This window comes from Dama dama, chromosome 11 (assembly GCF_033118175.1).
Source record: "Dama dama isolate Ldn47 chromosome 11, ASM3311817v1, whole genome shotgun sequence".
NCBI classification, from domain to species: domain Eukaryota; kingdom Metazoa; phylum Chordata; class Mammalia; order Artiodactyla; family Cervidae; genus Dama; species Dama dama.
In genome coordinates this window covers 72,744,923-72,766,930 of record NC_083691.1, presented here as the reverse complement: position 1 = coordinate 72,766,930, position 22,008 = coordinate 72,744,923, and the positions used below count along the sequence as shown (strand labels likewise).

General features: G+C 40.8%; 1 protein-coding gene across 2 annotated transcripts in view; it reads right to left on the bottom strand.

The window, feature by feature from the left end:
- Nucleotides 1-22,008, bottom strand: part of FSHR (follicle stimulating hormone receptor) — a 194,922-nt gene that overhangs the window by 32,073 nt on the left and 140,841 nt on the right. The window contains exons 5-6 of one of the 2 annotated variants that reach the window (XM_061156295.1): nt 5,845-5,916; nt 4,557-4,634 (exon numbers count right to left, since the gene is read on the bottom strand). In XM_061156295.1, the coding sequence (XP_061012278.1) occupies nt 4,557-4,634; nt 5,845-5,916 (150 nt within the window). The remainder of the gene's footprint in view (nt 1-4,556; nt 4,635-5,844; nt 5,917-22,008) is intronic. The other variant, XM_061156296.1, reaches the window with a different exon arrangement.

Below are 22,008 nucleotides of genomic sequence, written 5' to 3'. Positions count from 1 at the left end.
TGGAAGTTCACAGTTCACGTATTACTGAAGCCTGGCTTGGAGAATTTTAAGCATTACTTTACTAGCATATAAGATGAGTGCAATTGTGCAGTAGTTTGAGCATTCTTTGGGATTGGAATGAAAACTGACCTTTTCCAGTCCTGTGGCCACTGCTGAGTTTTCCAAATTTGCTGGCATATTGAGTGCAGCACTTTCACAGCGTCATCTTTCAGGATGTGAAATAGCTCAACTGGAATTCCATCACTTCCACTAGCTTTGTTGGTAGTGATGCTTCCTAAGGCCCACTTGACTTCACATTCCAGGATGTCTGGCTCTAGGTGAGTGATCACACCATCATGATTATCTGGGTTGTGAAGGTCTTTTTTTTGTTTGTTTTTTGTTTTTGGTGAAGGACTTTTTTGTACAGTTCTTCTGTGTATTCTTGCCACCTCTCCTTAATATCTTCTGCTTCTATTAGGTCCCTAGAATTTCTGTCTTTTATTGAGCCCATCTTTCCATGAAATGTTCCCTTGGCATCTCTAATTTTCTTGAAGAGATCTCTAGTCTTTCCCGTTCTATTGGGAAATTCAGACGGATATTGAAGAAAGTGAAGAAAACCACTAGACTATTCAGGTATGACCTAAATCAAATCCCTTATGACTATACAGTGGAAGTGAGAAATAGATTTAAGGGACTAGATCTGATAGACAGAGTGCCTGGTGAACTATGGACGAAGATTCGTGACATTGTACAGGAGACAGGAATCAAGACCATCCCCAAGGGGGAAAAAAAATGCAAAAAAGCAAAGTGACTGTCTGAGGAGCCCTTATAAATAGCTGTGAAAAAAAAAAAAAAAAAAAAAAAAAAGGAAGCCAAAAGCAAAGGAGAAAAGGAAAGATATACCCATTTGAATGCAAAGTTCCAAAGAATAGCAAGGAGAGATAAGAAAGCCTACCTCAGAGATCAATGCAAAGAAATAGAGGGCTGTAATTGGCTGACTCTTAATGCTTCAAAAGTGATGAGCAGTCCATGTGAGTGCCACTTATCTTTTTTTCTATAGGCTAGATAATTAATACTTTTTTCATGAATATAAATAGATGTGGCTATGTAAAATGCAGACTAATTTAAGATAATTATTGTATTCAGAGTAGCCCTTTTTCTTTACAGATTTTCTTAATCAATAGATGCCATTGTATGCGGAGGAGGTAGCATTTTTTGATGTCAATAATGGATTATCACACAGTAAACAAATTATGTCCAGAATTCCTGCCCAGGGGGTTATGTTAGGCAGTATTACTGTCAAACTATTACCAGAGAAGCTGGTATTTTTCAAGTACATGCCTAGTCTCTTAAGAGAGGTAGTGCTGGTTTTAAAACTAGCCTCATGATGATGGTGACAACAAATAGGGCAGAACATCAGCTAAGGAGTAACTGAATCATGGTTTTCCTTAGTCTGTTTTTGTCCTTCCCCCAGTATGTTCACTCACTGAAGGCCCAGGAAGCCCCAGCAGCATGGTCTGTCCTCTTGTTAAAGAAGGACGGTGTGGGAGGCCCTGGCCCCTGAAAGCTCACTGAGGGGCAGGCAAGATGGAAGCCAGCTGAGGAGACGCACGTGGAGCAAGGCCATGGCTAGGTACTTCCCTGTTCAGACTTTCTGGTTGTGTGGTCGGTGGAGAGGTGGGGAAGGGTTCCAGGGCCTCCTTGTGGGGGGCTTTTACTCTTCATTTCCCCCTGAGCCGCTAGCCAGGTGTCTGATAATCCTTCATTGTTGGGCTATTTTAAAAATATATTTACTTATATATATATATATAATATATATATAATAGAAAAGGGCTTTAGGATTTTGAAAGATGCAAAGAGAGCTTTTGGCATCATCAGTTTTTGTTTTTTTTTTCTTTCCCCCCAAGTACCCTTGGATGTCCCTAGAGGCAGAAGGTGCCCCTATAGCCAGAAGTAGGGCCCAGACAAAGAACAACTGGAGACTTAAACTGTGGAGAGTGTGGACCTTCTGATTCTGTTATATATGGATTAAGGGCCATTTGAGGTTAAGGGGAAAAAAAAGGAAAAAAAAAAAACTTTTCTCACAAATGTGAATTTGTCCTTTGGAGACATGTCTGAGAAGTGTTGATTCTTATGAAAACTGTCCTCACTAGGAAAGTAGGTTCTCAGTTCTGGTGATCCACACAGTATCCATGGGCAGGAGTCAGTGAAGAGCAGCTATGATCTCTATTTTTTATTGTTTGTAGTCTCGGGTTTCTGAGATGGTATCCCAAGTTCTTATTTCCTTAAGTTCTTTTCCTCCACTTGGGAAGAGTTAAGACTAGGTAGGTCAGGAGAGCTTGCTTTCTGTATGATGTTCTGGACAAAAAGGATGCATATCAGAGTGCAAAACTGTGAGAATGTTATTAGTACACACCAGTTTTTAAAAAGTGAGATAACTGACATCTGACATTATATTAATTTTAGGTTCCCACTTATATGTTTTCTATAAAAATACTCAGTTCCCTGGTGGTCTGGTGGTTAGGACTTGATGCTTTCATTGTCCATGGCCCAGGTTCAGTCCCTGATTGGGGAACTGAGATCCCACAGGCCTTGGTGCAGCCAAAAAAATAAAAATAACTCTATTAATAAACTTGCCACATGAACTCATTTTGAATACATATATTTGAATCACAATATTTAAAAACGACACGTATGTTTAGAGCAACACTTAAAACAGTGCAAGCATCCAGGTATCTGATTCCGTTGATCACCAAGCTCCTCCCTCCATTATATAAGCCAAGAATCCTTTTGCTGTAACACAGCAGGCCAGTGGTACTCAGATACTCACCATTTTCCAGAAGTTCCCTTTTACCTTTTTGTTTTAACCTTCTTGGCTTTGGAGATTGTTTCCTCTACTCCTCATTTGCCAATGCTGTGGCTAAATTCCACTCATCTTTTAAGGCCCATTTCCCACCCAACATCCCTTCTCAGCCGCCTTCCTTCTCTCACTTAACTCTTCCTTCAACTCTCATGTCAAATTGCATTATTCCTTCTTTATGTTTAGAACAATTAGTTTTATTTTGCACATATTTCCTACCGCTTATTTCTTTTGCCTTTCTTGTTCTATCATGCTTCTCACACCTCATCAACTCATTCCAACACACACACACACACACACACACACACACACACACACACACACACACACACACACACACACACACACACACACACACAGAGATTCCAAATGTCATGAGCAATATTAAGTGGAAGGATTAGGTATTATCTACAATTTTGTCCTACTGCTGTCTACGCTGAATCCATGCCTTTGATTTTATATTTTCCTTCATATATCCTATTTCTTTGCTGGTCCCTTTCATATTTTTCTGCTCGTTTTCTGTAATAAATTTTTTGAGCTTCCCTTGTGGCTCAGCTGGTGAAGAATCCGCCTGCAATGAGGGAAGCCTGGGTTTGATCCCTGGGTTGGGGATAGCCCCTGAAGAAAGGAAAGGCTACCCACTCCAGTATTCTGGCCTGGAGAATTCCATGGACTGTATAGTCCATGGGGTCATGAAGAGTCGGACACAACTGAGTGGTTTTCACTGTAATAAATGTACATCAAATACAGTGTTTAGCTTTATTCTTCAATATGTCCTCCTCTCTGCCTGCTATTACCCTCTGTTCCCTCCCCTTCTCTTTTGTTGTTGTTTTTATTAGTTTGTTTTTCATATAGATGTGTCTCTGGATTATATTACTGCTTTGAAAAGAACCAATATTCTTTCTGGAGTAGAACTTGCTTTTTGTACATAACTGCATGTTGAAACACACAAGTATATTTTAAAGAAACACAGCAATTTGTGAAATGTAAAGAGAAAATACTTTTCTTACATATGTGATTGCAATTACCAGTCCCCCAAATGTCATTCTGTGCATTTAACTTCCAAGGATCCCATAAGCACTTGGGTAGCCTGAGTGCCCTATTTCCTGGCCATCTTGGGAAGTGGATAAACTGCTACACAGGCTGCTGGCACAAATGATTACAAGATAGTTCATTAACAATGTAGAGTGCATTTACAAACTTTCTCAAAAATCATAGAGAGTAGCTCAAGCTCATTAAAAAAGCATGATTGTTCTAAGCAAATGTGAAGTCATCTTATATGCCCAGTGTGGGGCTGAACAGGAGCTGCTTGGCATGGTTATGAGTCAGACTCCGGATTCAGACTCCTCCTTGGACTTTTTCTTTGGGCAACAAAAGCCTTGCCAGGCAATAACTAGCTATATTGATGCATGAGTTATTCTGTCCCTCAGAACAGATGTTGCATCACAGGAGACCATCATTCAAAGAGCAATTTTAAACACTTGAATCGCACCACAGAATCATAAATTATTAACATGGCTCCACGCTGTGATTTGGAAATGTAAAGATGGGAAGTGAGAAAAAAACACAGAGCCAGAGAGAAATTGGAATGGAGAAGTGCCAAAGTTATACCCCCTGCCCCCGCCACCCCACAAAAAAAGAAACATACCATTATGACAAAGAAAGCATTACATGAAAACCCAAATGTTACTCCATTGGATTTTTTTTCTTTACTTACACAATCATACTTTCAAAACTTAGCCCCATGAAAGAATTTCTTTCAACTGTGTGGATGTTTATATTATCTTGAATATCTCTAGAAGAAAGTACAGACAGATTAGGTGTTTATGTCAGCTCCACCCAGTGTCACCTCCCCACATGTAGTCTACTTGGCATGGTGTAGTCTTTAACTGAGGTAATGCTTGAATAATTATTGTTCTGGAGGATGAGGAGATCAATGTTTGGGAAATTGACGACATCTAATTTATCTCTAGTATACCAGTTCTTCTTAAAAGTACAATTGCAGACATGCAGTCTGCAATTACAGACTGTTACATCTCTGAAAGTTTTCTAGGCTAATTTAACTGTGTGAGGTTTTAACACACTCATTTATTATCCTTGCCTCCCCAGTTGGTACCTGCTCAATATGACAAAGTCACTTAAGCTGACCTTTCATTTCTACCAGACCTCTCCATTCACCTTAGTTGGGCCTTCATCTTCCTCCATTTCAATCTCCTTCTTAAAGCTAGTTTTCTTCCTCTGACTTCTTTGAGTCACAGAAAAGTTTGACCATTGGTTTTCCTCTTCCTGACTGAAAGGATGAAGAAAATCTCATTTTTCTGTTTGTACTGCTCATCCTCTGAAGCTTCCCTGTTGAGTCTGATCTAACATTTAAACGTAAAAGGAGTAAACTGTCTGGGAAAATTTGAGAAACTAGAGGGGCTTCTCTATTTTTCTCTCTCCCTCCCTCTCTCCTTCCTTCCCTTAGCTCATTACATCTCTTTTCTACCTCTTCCTTTGGGATCTGTCCAGATTCTTACAATTTCCGCTATTGAAGATAAAGTTGCTATTATATGTTGTCTTTTCTGTTGCTCTTTCAAATGTATTTACCTTGGGAAAAGGTAAATACATTGTCATTAACACTTCAGTCAGGTGATTTCTTTATGCCTAGGGCAGCCTGGGCATTCTGGAAGGAGGAGGGGAGGCTGGTGGAAGACAAGGGGAGTTAACAGGAGGGAGGCGTGAAAAGCCCTCAATAGTGAAGAAAGGAGAGACTTCCTGATTTGCTGCAAGATGGCTCTGTTGACAACTGTCTGACTGAGATGCCTGCTGACTCACCCTGCTGACTAAGCTGAGATTAGCTGGTCTTCAGGTAAACCAGGATGTTTGCTGTTTACCTTCCTACCCCTGCTCACCCAGAGCAACACATTTGGAGGATGTAGACTACACAATGCTTATTACAGGCCCAGAGGCTGTTGGGCAGAACAGCTATGAGTAAATAGTTGGTGACTACTCTTCAAACTTACAGTAAAACTTTTTGGAGAGACTGAATCTTGTGAACATCTGGCAAGCTCTTAATCCCTGTGTTGGATATTAACCTAGAGAGAGACAAAATAAGAGTGAGTGAAAAAAGAAGCTGGCTGTTTTAACAATTGCCACCGTCTAGGCTTTCCAAATACAAAATATCCATATTGAGCTTTCAGAAAAACTACCAGAAAATCCCATAATACACATGAATCATGCTTATGTTTTCTATTTTAAGGCTCTAATCAGAGTTTAGGAAGCTGCTGATACCTTAGAGAAGAGAAACTTACACTCAGACACAGATGAACACAGTGCACACCTTTGCTAAAAAAGAAGAAATCAACATAATCCAAAAGTAATTTGCAACTGGACAACAGAATTTTCCTAAATGATCCCCTACTTCCAACCTCTACATACTCTCTGAAGAATTGCCTCTACTCCTCTCCAAGTGATTCTGTCAATATTAGGACATGAATTCCATACCCTTTGACCTCAGAGGATGCATGTGGGCCCATCAAACTCTCTCCTGGGAAGAAGTTGGAAGTTGGTTAGAGCAGAGTCCACTGATGCCATCATGCTCATGAGATAGTCCCTACATTTCTAGAGCTGAGATTTCCAGAGCTATTTTGGATCCTTCCCAAGGTCTTCATGTCTTGGCCTGGGTTCCCCAGGAAGCTAAGCCTAAGATAAAGACTGCCTTATAGATAGTATATTTGATAATATGACTTCAGTGAGTTGGGACAGGGGAAATGAAACAGAGATGCAGGAAAAATAATCGATATGAGTCGAGTTGGCCAGCACTACTGGTGACTGGTCTTTAATGCAAAGGACTTGACGTAGGATATTTTCAAAATGGGTATCAAAACTGTTGCTGTGAATGAGGGAGAAAGGGAAGCATTTATTCACAGACTACTATTTCCTATTGGTTGACAGCATCCACATGATGTTAACTCTCCACTCTGACTTTATACTTGTGGGTGCCCGGAGACTTCCCTCTGGGTATCTCTTACGTTGGTGTAGAAGCTGCCCTGGGACTAGAAATGAGAGGAACACAAGGTCAGAAGTAGCTGTTGTCCAGCTGAAATTAATCTGGTTGAAATTTGAGTGGAACTGGCTTCCACAGCAGTGGTGAAGAAGATTTTCAATTGACAATGAGAGTTGTCTGGCATACTGTTTTTCAGCATTTCTTAGGCTCCTGTGAGATACTCAAAATCCTTCCAGTACCTCGCCACTCCCATTTCCATTTTCTCTGTGTGTCTTGCCTACAGTTGGTCTTTTTGCTGGCAAGATAAAGAACCTTCACCAGTACGCTCATCATGGTGAAAGAGAGTGTGTGTCTGGGGTTTGTGATTCTAGGGTAGGCTTTGGTGTCCTGCTCGTTGCTTCTGTATTCAGAGAGCCCATAAATTCTGCCTACGGAGTCTCTGTGATGGTTCCCAGATGTTTTGCTCCTGCTTGGTTCTCAGTGATCCACGCAGAACGCATCTTCATCAGTTCTTCTTTTGATTATTTTGACAGCCCTTGAGATGGTCTCCCTTTGTTTGTAATTTGTGGAAAAGGGCTGTTACCATGGTTTTATTAAGACTTCATTGTGTTATTTACTTTAAATTTTTTTCTCACTGAAAAATAAACTGTTTCGTGTAGAGACCTGAGTTAACCCAAGCATATACAACTGTCTAACGGCCAGCACACTCGAGATAAAACCCAGTGCCACCACCCTTCAAATTATGCTGTGTTGCCCCTTTGTATAACAGTTACCTCTCCTTTTACTTCCTATTCCTACCAACCACTGGTTAGTTTCTATTTATATAATTTTGCCATTTCCAAAATGTCATGCCAGTGCAACCATATATTATGGAACTTCTTTCATACAGTATAAGGCATTTGCGATTCTTCCATGTTATTGTATGTATTGGTAGTTCACTGTTCTTTATTGCTGATTAGTCTTCCTTTAAATGGGTATATCATCATTTGTTCATTCATTGGTAAAAGAACACCTAGGTTGTTTCCAGGTTTTGTGATTATAAAAAAATACTGCTTTAAACATTTGTGTATTGTGTGTGTGTGTGTGTGTTTGAATGAGACCAATACTGACAGATAGGGAGAAAGAGAGACCATTTCTACTCTCCTTGGGTAAATATCTATGAGTGGGATTACTAGGTCGATGGTGAGTGTATGTTTAACTGTATTAGAAACTGCCAAACTGTTTCGCAAAGTGGCTGTACCATTTCGTATTCCAGTTAGCAATATATGAGAATTCTAGCGGCTCTATATCCTTTGGTTTTTTAAAAAGGTATATTCTTTGAATATAAAAATAATATATATTTATTGTGAGACTTATGGAAACATCTACAGAGGACAGTAAAAAATCACCTCTAGATTCACTACCCAGAGATAGCTTCTGTTATCATTTGGAGTCTGAAATTTCTAACCAAAACAAATAGCTTTCATGATTGCTCTCCATCACCTCTGAGATTCTACTCAGAGAAATACCAACAGAAACATTGCCATAACTAAATATCTGCTAGCTTGACATACTCCTATTCTACATTTGTTATTTAATCATATCCAGCCTTCTACTATTTTTAGATCACTTCTCATGGGTCTATGGAGTATTTTTTTAATGAGACATCAAAGCAAAGACTACACTTAATATTCTTTGACAATATATACTATGTGCAGATTGGGAATACAGTATGTGCTCATAAAACACTAGGTTAATTGGTTAATGTTTCTAAAACATTTCTTGCTTCTGTCACCAGAATTTATTAAAACCCTTATGCAGTTAATTTGCTTGTCAGGTATCATGGCTACTTGCAGTAATTCATATTAAACAGGGAAAGGGAGCTCTGGAGGCCAGGAATCAGGAGAGTGGACATGTTAAGTACTTGACACAAGCCATTTCATCTTTCCAGACTGGAAAGGACACGGAATGTGTGAATTTCAAGGTAGACATTATATCAGACACTGCTTTACTCTGCTTCGCATTCTTTTGTTCCATCTTTTACTCTAGTGGTTACCATAGCAGCCAGCTACATACAGATTTAACTTAGCAGACACTGGCCTCAGTTATACTGGGTCAGTCTCATTTTCTTCCCTAGGCTTCTCTACCATCTCTGAGTGGGACACTTGTAAGAATCTGCTCAACTATTTTGAGGCAGGGGGCAGATTGGGAAGTACTAGGAGGTTGCCGTCTCATAGGCAACTCTTCTAGTGGTGAACTCTTCCATCCCTTGGGTGAACAGTTCTGAATATATTCCAAAGGACACCTTAGATGGACTCTAGCATAATTAGGCCTTGGTTTCCTGGTGGCAGTCAGCTGATAAGATATTTCTGAGTTAGCTTCCCTCATTCCTTCTTTGCTTCTTCTTAGTCATCTAACCCCTCTCCTCCAGTTTGAATGTAAAAGAAACTGCTTATTTGTTGAGTCCTTGTTGAGACATAGTTTGGATCACCTAGGCTAAGAGAGATACTAACTTGTACCTAGTTTCGCATTTTCATGGACTCACTGATGGTTCTCATCTGTCTTTACTCCATATTTGTCTCCAGTTGCAGCCCAGTTTGTTTCTCTTCCTTCTCTTACAGTAAAGTTTCTAGAAAGGGTTGTCTGTGAAGGCTGTCTTCATTTTCTATGTTCTATTCCTCTTCAGCTTGTTGAGGATGCTCCAATTTTTTTTCATGCCATATGTCTCCACTGAATCTACTTTTGTCATGTCCCATGTCTACCAACCCATAAACAATAAATCTAATGGTCACTTTAAATTCTCATTTTTTTTATGCCATTCAGAATTCAGTACTCTCTGCCAAGTCTCTCTCTTTTATTAGTTTCTGTCCAGTTGAACTTTTCTATTATTCCACATCTTTGTTACTCCCTTTAAACGTTTTTTGTTGTTGATGCCCCCTCTATCTGTGGGCTTTCCTGGTGGCTCAGATGATAAAAAATCAGCCTGCAATGAGGGAGACCTGGGTTCAATCCCTGGGTTGGGAAGATCCCCTGGAGAAAGTCATGGCAACCCACTCCAGTATTCTTGCCTGCAGAATCCCCATGGACAGAGTAGCTTGGTGGGCTACAGTCCATGAGGTTGCAAAGAGTTGGACCTGACGGAGCAATTAAATACATGGCACATTGCCTCTATCTGTACTCTGAGCCTTCTGCCCTTTTTCTCTCATTTTGCTGGGAAGGTCTCATTTCCCATGGCTTCAAGTAGTGTTGATATGATGACCACCCCTAGATTTGTAGTTGACTTCTGACCTCTCCAGTCTATCCCTAAAGTTTACTGCACATATCCTGTTCTGGACGTCTCATTGGCATAGTGAACTTAACTAGTTCCCCTGCTATTACCTTCACAAAGCTGCTCTTTCTCAGTTCTTCCTCATAAATAGCACTCCCATCTATCAACTGTTTGTTAGAAATGTGACATTAAACTTGGCTGCTTCACCCTCATCCCCCAGAATTCAGTCTATCTCGAAGTCCTTTTAGATTCCATTTCCAAAATATTTCTTGATTCCATACAATTTCTTCCATCTCTATCAACACCATTCTAGAACAAACCACCATCATCTTTCAAGATTTCTGTCATAGTCTAGTGCTTTCCAGACATTTAATCCTGTCCTCTTCAAACCCATTCTCCATTCAGCACAGAGCATTCCTTTTAAAAATGTAAATCAGATGGCATTAGTTCTCTGCTTTTCTTTAGTTATTTCTCATAGTAAAATTTTTACTGCCTACTTTTTGCACCCTCATTTGATGTCATTTCCTCAATTCACTTCAGCACCACTGCTTTCCTTCAATTTTTCAGATGCACTAAGTTCCTCCCTGTTTCCAGGCATTTGCTCATGCTCTATCTGGAAGGCTTACCATCCATGCCTTACCTGGCCAACCTCAACTCATCTTTCAGGGTTCAGTTACAAATGTCATTTTCTGAGAGAAGAGCTCCCTGATTGCCAAGCTAACTTAAGGTTTTTGATTTTTCCCAGTATAATCATATTCTTTATAGCAATTTCCCCTTACTACCACTCATCAAAATTCTCAACTGTATATGATTTTGTGTTTATGTTCTATTCAGTGTCTGTGTCTTCCACCAGATTGAACATCTTCAACATCCTTCTGATGACGGAAATCATGTTTTTTCCTGAAAACTCAATGTCAACACAGTGGATGACACATGTCAAGTGCTTGTGTATGTACAAGACCAGGCAATGTCTTATGTGTTGTCAGAGATGAACACAAAAAAGGAATCACTCACTAGCTATGTTTATCATACCTAATGGATTTAACATTAGGTTAAATTATCCATTACCTAATGTATAACCACCTGGCTCTCTCTTAGTAAATGAGTGAGAATTTTATATAATTGAAGGAGAAAAAGATTTCTTATTATCAACAAGAGTACATTATTTAATATCCATAATATGCACTCCCAAAGTCACTATACTTATGGGACATCTATAAATGTCTGTAGATGCACATTGAAATCTTTGGTCTTTATAGAAAACACACAGCAAAAACAGCTAAGATTATTCCAGTAGTTTTGAGTTTTAGACACTTAAAAAGATCTAGTGACTATCTAGTGAGATGGATTATTGGTGATAACTCTATAGCTGAAACTGTTCATAACCCCAAGATAACTCAGGAAATGGAGTTTGGATGAACACTTACTTTTCAATTCATTTTTCCCCTTTGATCAATAAATTCATGTCTGATGGAGCCTGGAAGTGGGTAATCAGCTAGGAGCTCTATGTCTCAATGGGTTTGCTTTGGTCAAATGACTGTTTGCTGTGAAATTATTTTGATTCACTCAACCACAGTTAATCTTCAAAAACAGGTAAAGGTCTGAAGGTAAACTGTCAGCAAATTTAAGTTCTGCAAATGGATCTTCTAAAGCAAGGTAACTGCTTATAGTCCTCCCTTCTCAACAGCCGGCTTTACATTCTGAACTGGTGTTAACACCTTTCATGCCTGACTGTCCCCAGTATTGAGGTTACAGTGATGAAAATGGATCCTTCTATTGTCAGGACGAACTTAGTGAGGTCCCTTCAGTTGATGGGAACCAATTCCACTATGTCATGCCATCTCACTAAATAATATATTTGCTTCCAAGAACAATTGACCCCATAGTTCTAAGGCTCATTGTACTGAACATCATTAGTGCTTTCATGAACCTTCAACAGTGCCAGTGTGTATTTTTTCTTAAATTTTCAGTGTTTTGGGCTCACTCGTCTTGCTTTGGGCTATACAGCTTCCTTCCATACAATGTCCATCCTATCCAAAAGAGGATGCCAAAGACCATACCCTTGTTTTCAGGGAGTGTGTAGGTGAATTGAGTTAAGGTTAGTATAGAGGAAATACTCAGATGGGTCTAGTGCTAAGATGAATGCTGTTGATGGTGAGTGTCTTAAGACGCAGGGAAGGGGAGAGCAATGTGAGATGGATTATTCATGGAGGAGCTCTTGCAGGAAGGAGAGGAAATCAGATTTTAAGAGAATATAGAGCTTATTGGCCTGAACTAGGGAAATGAGTGTGTATAGCTTAAACCACAAGAGGGGTTTGAGAGATGGGGCACAGAGGAGAATGGAATGGAAAGGGAAGGGAAAGAGGAGGCAATATGTCAACAACTTATAAAACTAGGTAGAGAACCATGGATTTGATTACTAAGAGATTAGAAACCACTGTTAGGTGCTAAAACAGGAAGTAAGAAGACTCGGGGACTTCCTGAGCAGGGGATGCCCATATTTTCACCACCCTGTAACCCCATCTTCACAGTAGTAGTCAGGACAAACCAATGGGTAGGTATTGAGAACCTACTACATAACCCACTGAACTGAAAACTGTCAGAAGAACAAGACATCACTCTTCATCACACGTTCTAGCCAAGAATGCAATTTTTTCTATTCCACCCAAAATCCACCATGGCAGGGAATGATCAATTCTGAGACTGTGTGAACCAGTTTTCTTTTAGTTTGTGAACTGAGGCAGAAGCAGAGTTCATATCATGACCTTAATGGCCTCTTGAGATATTTTAAAGAAAGCTGAGCACCGAAGAATTGATGCTTTTGAACTGTGGTGTTGGAGAAGACTCTTGAGAGTCCCTTGGACTGCAAGGAGATCCAACCAGTCCATCCTAAAGGAAATCAGTCCTGAATGTTCATTGGAAGGACTAATGTTGAAGCTGAAACTCCAATATTTTTGTCACCTGATGTGAAGAGTTGACTCATTTGAAAAGACCCTGATGCTGGGAAAGGTTGAAGGCAGGAGGAGAAGGGGACGACAGAGGATGAGATGGTTGAATGGCATCACTGACTCAATGGAGATGAGTTTGGGTAAACTCCGGGAGTTGGTGATGGACAGGGAGGCCTGGCGTGCTGCAATCCATGGGGTCGCAAAGAGTCAGACACGACTGAGCAGCTGAACTGACTGAGATATTTTAGGCAAATTTGATATAAGAATGGGATGCTGTTAATTGTGTGTCTAGGTTAGGGGTTTATTATTTTTGCCAAAGCATGTTTCCTAGAAGCCAAGACTGAGGGTTTGAACTTGAACTTTTCTCATCTTCTGATTGGTTTACCATGATATATTTGTTTGCACCTAATTTAAGACTGTTTCTTCCTTATTGTTTTTACATTGTAAAGTACATTTTTCTGTCTCTTAGATAAAATGTACTTTTTCCTCCTGACCACTCTGGGAGAAGTTAGTTATCCACTGATTCATAAGAAGGAAAGGAGTGTACTACAGTTAATTAATAAAAGAGAAGACTCCTTACCTTTTCAGGCTCACTGATACTGAAACTTCTGTTAACTGTAGGTCCTTATTGACTGAGAGTTTGTGTTTCTCTATACACCATTAGAAAAGATGCTAACATGTACTTTCCAAATCATTAAATAAAGATTTGACTAAGTATAGAATCACATAAACTTGGAGTTAGGTGGGAGTGTGTGTAATAAGCTGTAGTTCAATGAAAAGGGCATTAGACTTACGACTAGGAACCCTGGATTTAAGTGCTTTCTCTCTCACAAGCTGGATGGTGTTAAGCAGTTCATTTACTTTTTCAGAGCCTCGGTTTCTCCTTCTGTAAAATGATCTTGTATACGCCATTTACCTGAGGCAGTAGGAGAGCCTGTTTTCTTGTCTCTCCAGTCTCATGCTTTCAAAGCTGGAAATATTTAACTCCTATTCAGCTCAAACTGGCCTTGGTCTCCATGGAAACCAGACTCTGTAGCAATCGGTGGGAATTTAATAAGCCCCAAAGCAGGGTTCTGAAGATCTCAGCCTTATTAGCCTGGCTGCAGATTCTGTGTGTGTGTGTGTGTGTGTGCGCGTGCTTTAAGATTTATTTATCATTGATTTTTATTTTTTGGCTGTGCTGGTCTTTGTGGCTGTGTGAGGGCTTTCTCTAGTTGCAGCGAATGGGGGGCTGCTCTCTAGTTGCAGTGTGCGGGCTTCTCATTGTGGTGACTTCTCTTTTTATAGAGGATGGGCTCTAGGTGCACAGGATTCAGTAGTTTTGGCTCCTGGGCTCTAGAATGCTGGCTCAATTGTGGTCCATGGGCTTTGTTGCTCCATGGCGTGTGGAATCTTCCTGTCCTCAGCATTGGCAGGTGGATTCTTAACCACTAGACCCCCAGGGAAGGCCAGATTCTGTTTTTGTTTTTTTTAATTTATTTATTTTTGGCTGTGCTGAGTCTTCATTGCTTTGCATGGACTTTCTCTAGTTGCAGTGAGCGAGGGCTACTCTCTGGTTTGGTGCCCGGGTTTCTCATTACCAAGGGTTCCCTTGTTGCAGAGCACAGGCTCTAGGGTGTGGTTTTCAGTAGTTATGGCACATAGGCTCGGTAGTTGCAATGTATGGGTTTAGTTGCTCCTTGGCATGTGAAATCTTTCCAGACCAGGGATTGAACCCGTGTCCCCTGCAATGGCAGGTGGATTCTTATCCACTGTGCCACCAGGGAGGTCCTGGATTCTGTTTTGACCTAATATTCTGGCTTAGCAATTGGGCTCTGGTCCTATTCTCAGATGGGAAGTGTAGCATAGCTTCAGACTAGCAGCTCTGATGCTAGAGGGGCACGTGTGCTAAGTAACTCCAGTCATGTCCAACTCCTTGTGACCCCCATGGACTGTAGCCCCTCAGCTCCTCTGTCCATTGCATTCTTCAGGCAAGAATGCTGAAGACTGGAGTGGGTTGCCATACCCTCCTCCAGGGAATCTTCCCGACTCAGAGATCAAACCTGCTAGAGGATCTGGATTTAAGTCCTGACTGTACTGCTTTTTAAGATGTATGGCCTTAAGGAGTTAGTTGAAGTCTATAGTACTCAAATCTTTTATCTTTCACCCAGGGAAATAAGATTATTCAAAAGGAAGCCTCAGCACTGTGTCCAGACACTGTTATTGATCATGCATGCTGTGCCTGCTAAGTTGCTTCAGTCACTTCTGCCTCTTAGTGACATCATGGACTGTAGCACTCCAGGCTCCTCTGTCCATGGGGATTCTCCAGGCAAGAAAACTGGAGTGGGTGGCTATGCCCTCCTCCAGGGGATCTTCCCAACCCAGGGATTGAACGCATCTCTTATGTCTTCTGCATTGGCAGGTGGATTCTTTATCACTAACACCTCCTGGGAAGTCCATTGATCATGGTCCAGACTTATATTCCTTTGCTCTCACTGAGAACTTGTCTGATTTCCTGGTTTCCCTAGAACCTGGGCCGTGACTTGCTTTCCTCTAATTCTCTTGGGCACTGAGATGCTGTTTCTGTGTCTGGGTTTCTGTTCTGCTTGTGGGACCTGTATGTTGCCTGGGCAGGGTTGTCTGTTACCTGTTGCCTAAGGCTCCATGTACCCTGTTGCAACCACTGGAAGCCACAGCTGAACTTCCCAGATTCCTCCTGACCCTTCTAATTTCCTCCTGCTTCTTTTGACAAACCTGCCTGGATTAACCTTCTTGCCTGTCTGATTCTGTTCAGTCTCTGGGTCCTGATCATGCTATCACCTAGAGGCTTGTTGGTCATCTCAATGAAAATTACTGCAAAGCCTTGACAAAATTGAAGATGACTTACCAATTAAAAAAATATATATATAAGTGATCCAAATTTGTTGTCTTCTTCTGTGACAACAAATGACTATAAGAAATAATGCTACAAAGCAGATATTTTTAAATTCGACACATTTATCTCTTTAAGGGAAAGGTGATGTATTAATGAGGAGGAATACAACAGCATTTCAAAGGAAAGAATTTGGGGGGAAAATGGAAATTTATTGCTGAAAATGATGCATGTTATCATTTATAAATACAGTGTGTATTTTGAAAACAAGGATATGCAACTTTTTGACTCTAAAGCTTTTCACTGGGTTTTGAATCCTTTGATTAGAAACATAAAACTGCAACATCATTCAGGTAGTTTGTAAGAACATCTGATTGACATTTGGGAAGAAAATTGACTAGCTGAATTTCATAAAAATGTTTGCATGAAAGAACTGGACTGAACGTGAAGCCTGGATGGCTCAGGGTGTGTAGCCATGGGCTTGTCTTCCATTGGACCTGTTTGCTTCAGTGAAGTTTTGCTCTCATCTTTGACAGTCATTAAAATCTAGTATTGATATGACCTGTGAATTGCTTTTCTGAATGTTAAACTAAGGATTAAAAAATAATGAAGTGTGGGGGGAACAAGATGGTGGAGGAGTAGGTGGATGTGGAGTACATCTCTCTCCACGGATACATCAGGAATACACCTTCAGACATAGAAGTGCATGCAGAACACCACCTGAGAATGGACAGGAGGACCTGACCAGCAGAAAAGAATATATAGACCCACGCAAAACTTGGTAGGATGAAGGAACTAGGGGGAACAACAGGAGTGTTAGTAGGAATGGACCTACCCTCGGCAGGTAGGGGAACTGAAGTAGGGGTCTGATCCCCACATCGGGGCAATATCTGAGTCAGAGGAGAAACATTGAAGGCTGAGAGTGAAACAGCTGATCTGTGGCGGCCTAAATGGAATGAGAATCAGACAGTTCTTGCCAGAGCCTTACATGCCCCAGACAGGAATGCTGGTCCCCTGGAAAGTACAGCAACTGGGAGCTGGAGTTGAGGGATTGTGGAGCAATCCTAGGGCGATGGTTGCTGTTGATGAGGAGAGAGAGACAGATCAAGGGGATGTGAGGGAGGAGATTGTGGTGGGAAATGCTCGTGGAGGAAAGCCAGGCAGCCATGGAAGAAAGGTGATCCTGCTGAGTCACATGTAGGGGGTGGAGCCAACACCATAGCCTCTCTCTCCTTACACACCAGCATCGGCAGCTGAAAATAGAGAGGCTGGTCCATCAAACTCCTGACACCGAATTACAGAGCAGGACCCCCGCCAGGGTGCTCCTTTAAGTGCCTGATGTGCCAATCTACAGGGTAGGACCCCAGCCAGGGGGGCCCTTCTATGTGCTTGACGTGCTGAACAACAGAAAAGGACCCCAGGCAAGGAAGTCCTCTAAGTGCCGGAACAGGCGGAACTTGGGAGAAAGACTGGCCAAAGAGGCCTTCTGATCACCAGCTACAAGAGGTTTGAGAAAAGCCTCTGATAGGGACATGACTCCTGCGGTGGAGGCCCTCCGTGTCCCTGCACGCTAGGCACCGCCAGGGTCCCCGCAAACCAAGCAGCTGCGCCACCTTCACGCTCAGCTCTCACTGGGCAGAGCTGCCACGGGCAAAAAAAGGTCTTGTGTCTATGCGCACAGGGTCGCTTCAATCACGTCTGACTCTTTGCGACCCTGTAGACTGTGGCCTGCCAGGCTTCTCTGTCACGGAAGGGGGTTCTCCAGCAAGAAAACTGGAGCATATTGGCCAATACTGCTTGCCATGCCCTTCTAGAGCGCTATATTTCCTGCTGCCCTAGCCGCCAACTCCCCCAAGTACCTGGTGCTGCCAGAACCTCTGTGACCCAAGCAGCTGCACCACCTCCACACCTGGTCCTCACAGGGGCAAACCCAGGTCCTCCAGGGCAGCCTCAGGAGCAAACCCCAGTGGACGACCCACGTGCAGAGGTGGAAATAAAACCACAATGGAAACCCAGGGGCAGCGTGGCTAAGGAAGAAGACCCGAAACCTTCCCACCCGCTGTACAAGCTGCAGATTAATCCACACAATCAACTAGGCAGACTCTGTGTCTATGGAATACATGAAAGGTCATTGAGAGCTCCCACAAAGGAAAATGCACTAGCTATGATAGCTGTGGGCATTGGAGGCAAGAACACACAGGTGTAGGGCCAGATTAGAATCTGAGCTGCCCCCGCTGCAGGTCCAGAGAGCAGTACAGTGTTGGAGGGCATCCTCGGGAGGTGAGGTGGACTGTGACTCCCAGTGAGGGAAAGGACTCTGACAGCAGTGACTCAAGAAAAAGAAAAAAATGATTGTTCTTATGTTTTCACTTGTTCTGCAGATTCTTTTGGATTTTTTTTCCTTCCCACCCCCACCCCCCCACCCCTGTTGTAGTTGTCGATTTTATTAGCACTGTGAAATCCAATTAAGCTTTTGAGCTTTTTTTTTCCCTCAGTCACATTTTTTATTGTTGTTGTCTCTGTTGGGATTTTGCAGTTCTGAGGAGTTTTTCTTTTTTTTTAATTTTAATTTTGAACTTTTAAAATCTATTATTATTTTTCTACATTTATTCCTTTCTTTGCTTTTCCTACTGTTCTTTTCCCCTTGCAGTTAATCTTTAATGTATATAAATACTCTTTATCTACCTCTATGTAACTTTGCATATCTATTCTTTCTTTCCTTTCCTCTCAACATATTTGTTAGTTTTATTTTCATTGTTTTATTCCCCAATTGGCACCTTGCTTTAGTTTTGCTTTCCAGTTTGTGCTTTAGTTAGTTTTGTTCTGGTAGATATAATTTTTTGTTTCCTTTGTTCACTAGATCACTTTCTTGTACTTTATTTTTGTTGCACTGTTTTGATTTTGCTTACGGGTGCATATGTATATGTGTATATTCAGTCACACTTTTTTTTGTTGTTATAAACCTCTGCCTCTATGCTGGGCTTTTGCAATTCTGTAGAGTTTTCCTTTTTTTTCTTCCATTTTTTTCTTTTCTCTTTTTAATAATTTTAATTTTTTAAAACCTATTATATTTTTCTACATTTATTCCTTTGCCTTTCCTACTGTTTTTTTCTCCTTGCACTTAATCTTTAATATATATAAATCTTCTTCATCTACCTCTATTTAACTTTGCATATCTATTCTTTCTTTTCTTTCTTTCCTTTCCTCTCAACTTATTAGTTAGTTTTGTTTTCATTGCTTTATTCCCCAGTTGGCACCTTGTTTTAATTTTGTTTGCGAGTTTGTGATTTAGTTACTTTTGTTCTTAACTAGTAAATATAATTTTTGATTTCCTTTGTTCACCAGGTCAATCTACTGTATTTTTGTTGGACAGTTTTTTCTTTGCCCATGGGTGTATATGTGTGTATTCCATTATTTTAATTATTATTTGCCTGATTCTGTAACTGCCATTAGTCTGGGGTTCATCTTTGGTTTCTCATTTTTTGGATACTTGTTTTAATCTCAATTAATGCCATAAGAAACCACTTGTGGAATCTTTGTTCCAGGCCAGAGATCAAGCTCTGAGCCTTTGGAGTGGGAGCACTGACTCCAAGACCCTAGACTACCAGAGAACTAACCCTGCTGCTGCTGCTAAGTCGCTTCAGTCGTGTCCGACTCTGTGTGACCCCATAGACGGCAGCCCACCAGGCTCCACTGTCCCTGGGATTCTCCAGGCAAGAACACTGGAGTGGGTTGCCATTTCCTTCTCCAATGCATGAAAGTGAAAAGTGAAAGTGAAGTCTCTCAGTCGTGTCCAACTCTTTGCGACCCCATGGACTGCAGCCTACCAGGCTCCTCCGTCCCTGGGATTTTCCAGGCAAGAGTACTGGAGTGGAGTGCTGTTGCCTTCTCTGAGAACTAACCCTAGGGAGTATCAGATAGTGAGAACTCACACAAAGGAAACCACTAGAATATAAGACCCAGCATCACCCAACCACCAGTGGCACCTTGTGCAGGATGCCTCATCTAAACAACAAAGGAAACAAAAATACAAAGCTAATCATCAGCAGACAGGATTACCACCTCACTCAGACTTCCCTGGTGGCTCAGATGGTGAAGCATCTGCCTACAATGCAGGAGACCTGGGTTTGATCCCTGGGTCGGGAAGATCCCCTGGAGAATGAAATGGCAACCCACTGGAAAATCCCATGGACACAGTCCACAGGGTTGCAAAGAGTCGGACATGACTGAGTCAGGACTTCACCCTTCACTTTTAGCCTTGCCCATCAGAGGAAAAACAAATGAACAAAAACTCAGCACAAATTCACCCTATACAAAGCTCGCACAAACCACTGGACCAACCTTATGAGGGCAGAAACCAAAAGTAAGAAAGAATTCAACCTTCTTCAGGGAAAAAATTAAACTTTCCTTGAAGCCTGGGAAAAGGAGACCTTAAACACAATAAGTTAAAAAAAATAATGAAAAGGCAGAGAAGTACTACACAAATGAAGGCACAACCTAGAAACACAGAAGTCAAATAAATGAAAAAGAAATAGGCAAACTACCTGAAAAAGAATTCAGAACAATGATAGTAAAGATGGTAAAAAACCTTGAAAACAAAATGGAGAAAATGAAAGAATCAATTAACAAAGACCTAGAAGAATTAAAGAATAAACACACAGAGACAACACAATTACTGAAATTAAAAATACTCTAGAGGGAATCAATAGCAGAACATTTGAAGAAGAAGGATGAATCAGTGAGCTGGAAGATAAAATGGTGGAAATAACTTTTGAAGAACACAATAAAGTAAAAGGAATGAAAAGAACTGAGGATAGTCTCAGAGATCTCTGGGACAGTATCAAACACACCAACATTAGAATTATAGAGTCCCAGAATAAGAAGAGAAAAAGAAAGGGTATGAGAAAATTTTTGAAGAGATTATAATTGAAAATTTCCCCAACATGGAAAAGGAAATAAGTCAATCAAGTTCAAGAGGCACAGAGTCCCATACAGGATAAATCCAACAAGAAACATGCCAAGACCAATAATAATCAAACTAACAAAGACTAAACACAAAGAAAGAATAGTAAAAGCAGCAAGGGGGATGCAACAAGTAACACACAAGGGAAACCACATATGCTTAATGGCTGATCTTTCAGTGGAAACTCTACAGTTCAGAAGGGAATGGCAGGATATATTTAAAGTACTGAAAGGGAAAAATCTACAACCAAGATTACTGGACCTGACAAGGACCTCATTCAAAATTCATTCTGAGAAAACTTTTCAGACAAGCAAAAGTTAAGAGAATTCAGTACCACCAAACCAGTTTTACAACAAATGTTAAAGGGACTTATATAGTCAAGAAATACAAGAGAAGAAAAAAGATCTACAAAATCAACCCCAAACCATTAAGAAAATGGCAATAGGAACATATATATCAATAATTACTTTAAATGTAAATGGATTAAATGCTCCAACTAAAAGACACAGACTGGCTGAATGGATACAAAAACAAGACCCACATATATGCTGTCTATAAGAAACCCACTTCAGACCTAAAGACACATATAGATTGAAAGTGAGAGGATGGAAAAATATATTCCATGCAAATGAGAAGCAATAGAAAGATGGAGTAGCAATCCTTATATCAGACAAAATAGACCTTAAAATAAAGAATATTACAAGAGATAAGGAAGGATACTACATAATGATCAAGGGATCAATCCAAGAGGACGACATAAGAATTGTAAATATCTATGCACCCAACATAGGAGCACCTCAATACACAAAACAAACACTAACAGACATAAAAAGAGAAATTGACAGTAACACAATAATAGTAGGAGGCTTTAACACCCCACCCACACCAATGGACAGGTCATCAAAACAGAAAATTAATAAGGAAACACAAGTCTTAAATGATACATTAGATGAGGTGGATCTCATTGATATCTTCAGGACATTCCAAATGCAGAAGAATACATCTTCTCAAGTGCACATGAAAAATTCTCCAGGATAGACCACATCTTGGGTCACAAATCAAACCTCAATAAATTTAAGAAAATTGAAATCGTATCAACCATCTTCTCCGACCACAACGCTATGAGACTAGATATCAACTACAAGAAAAAAACTGTAAGAAACACAAACACA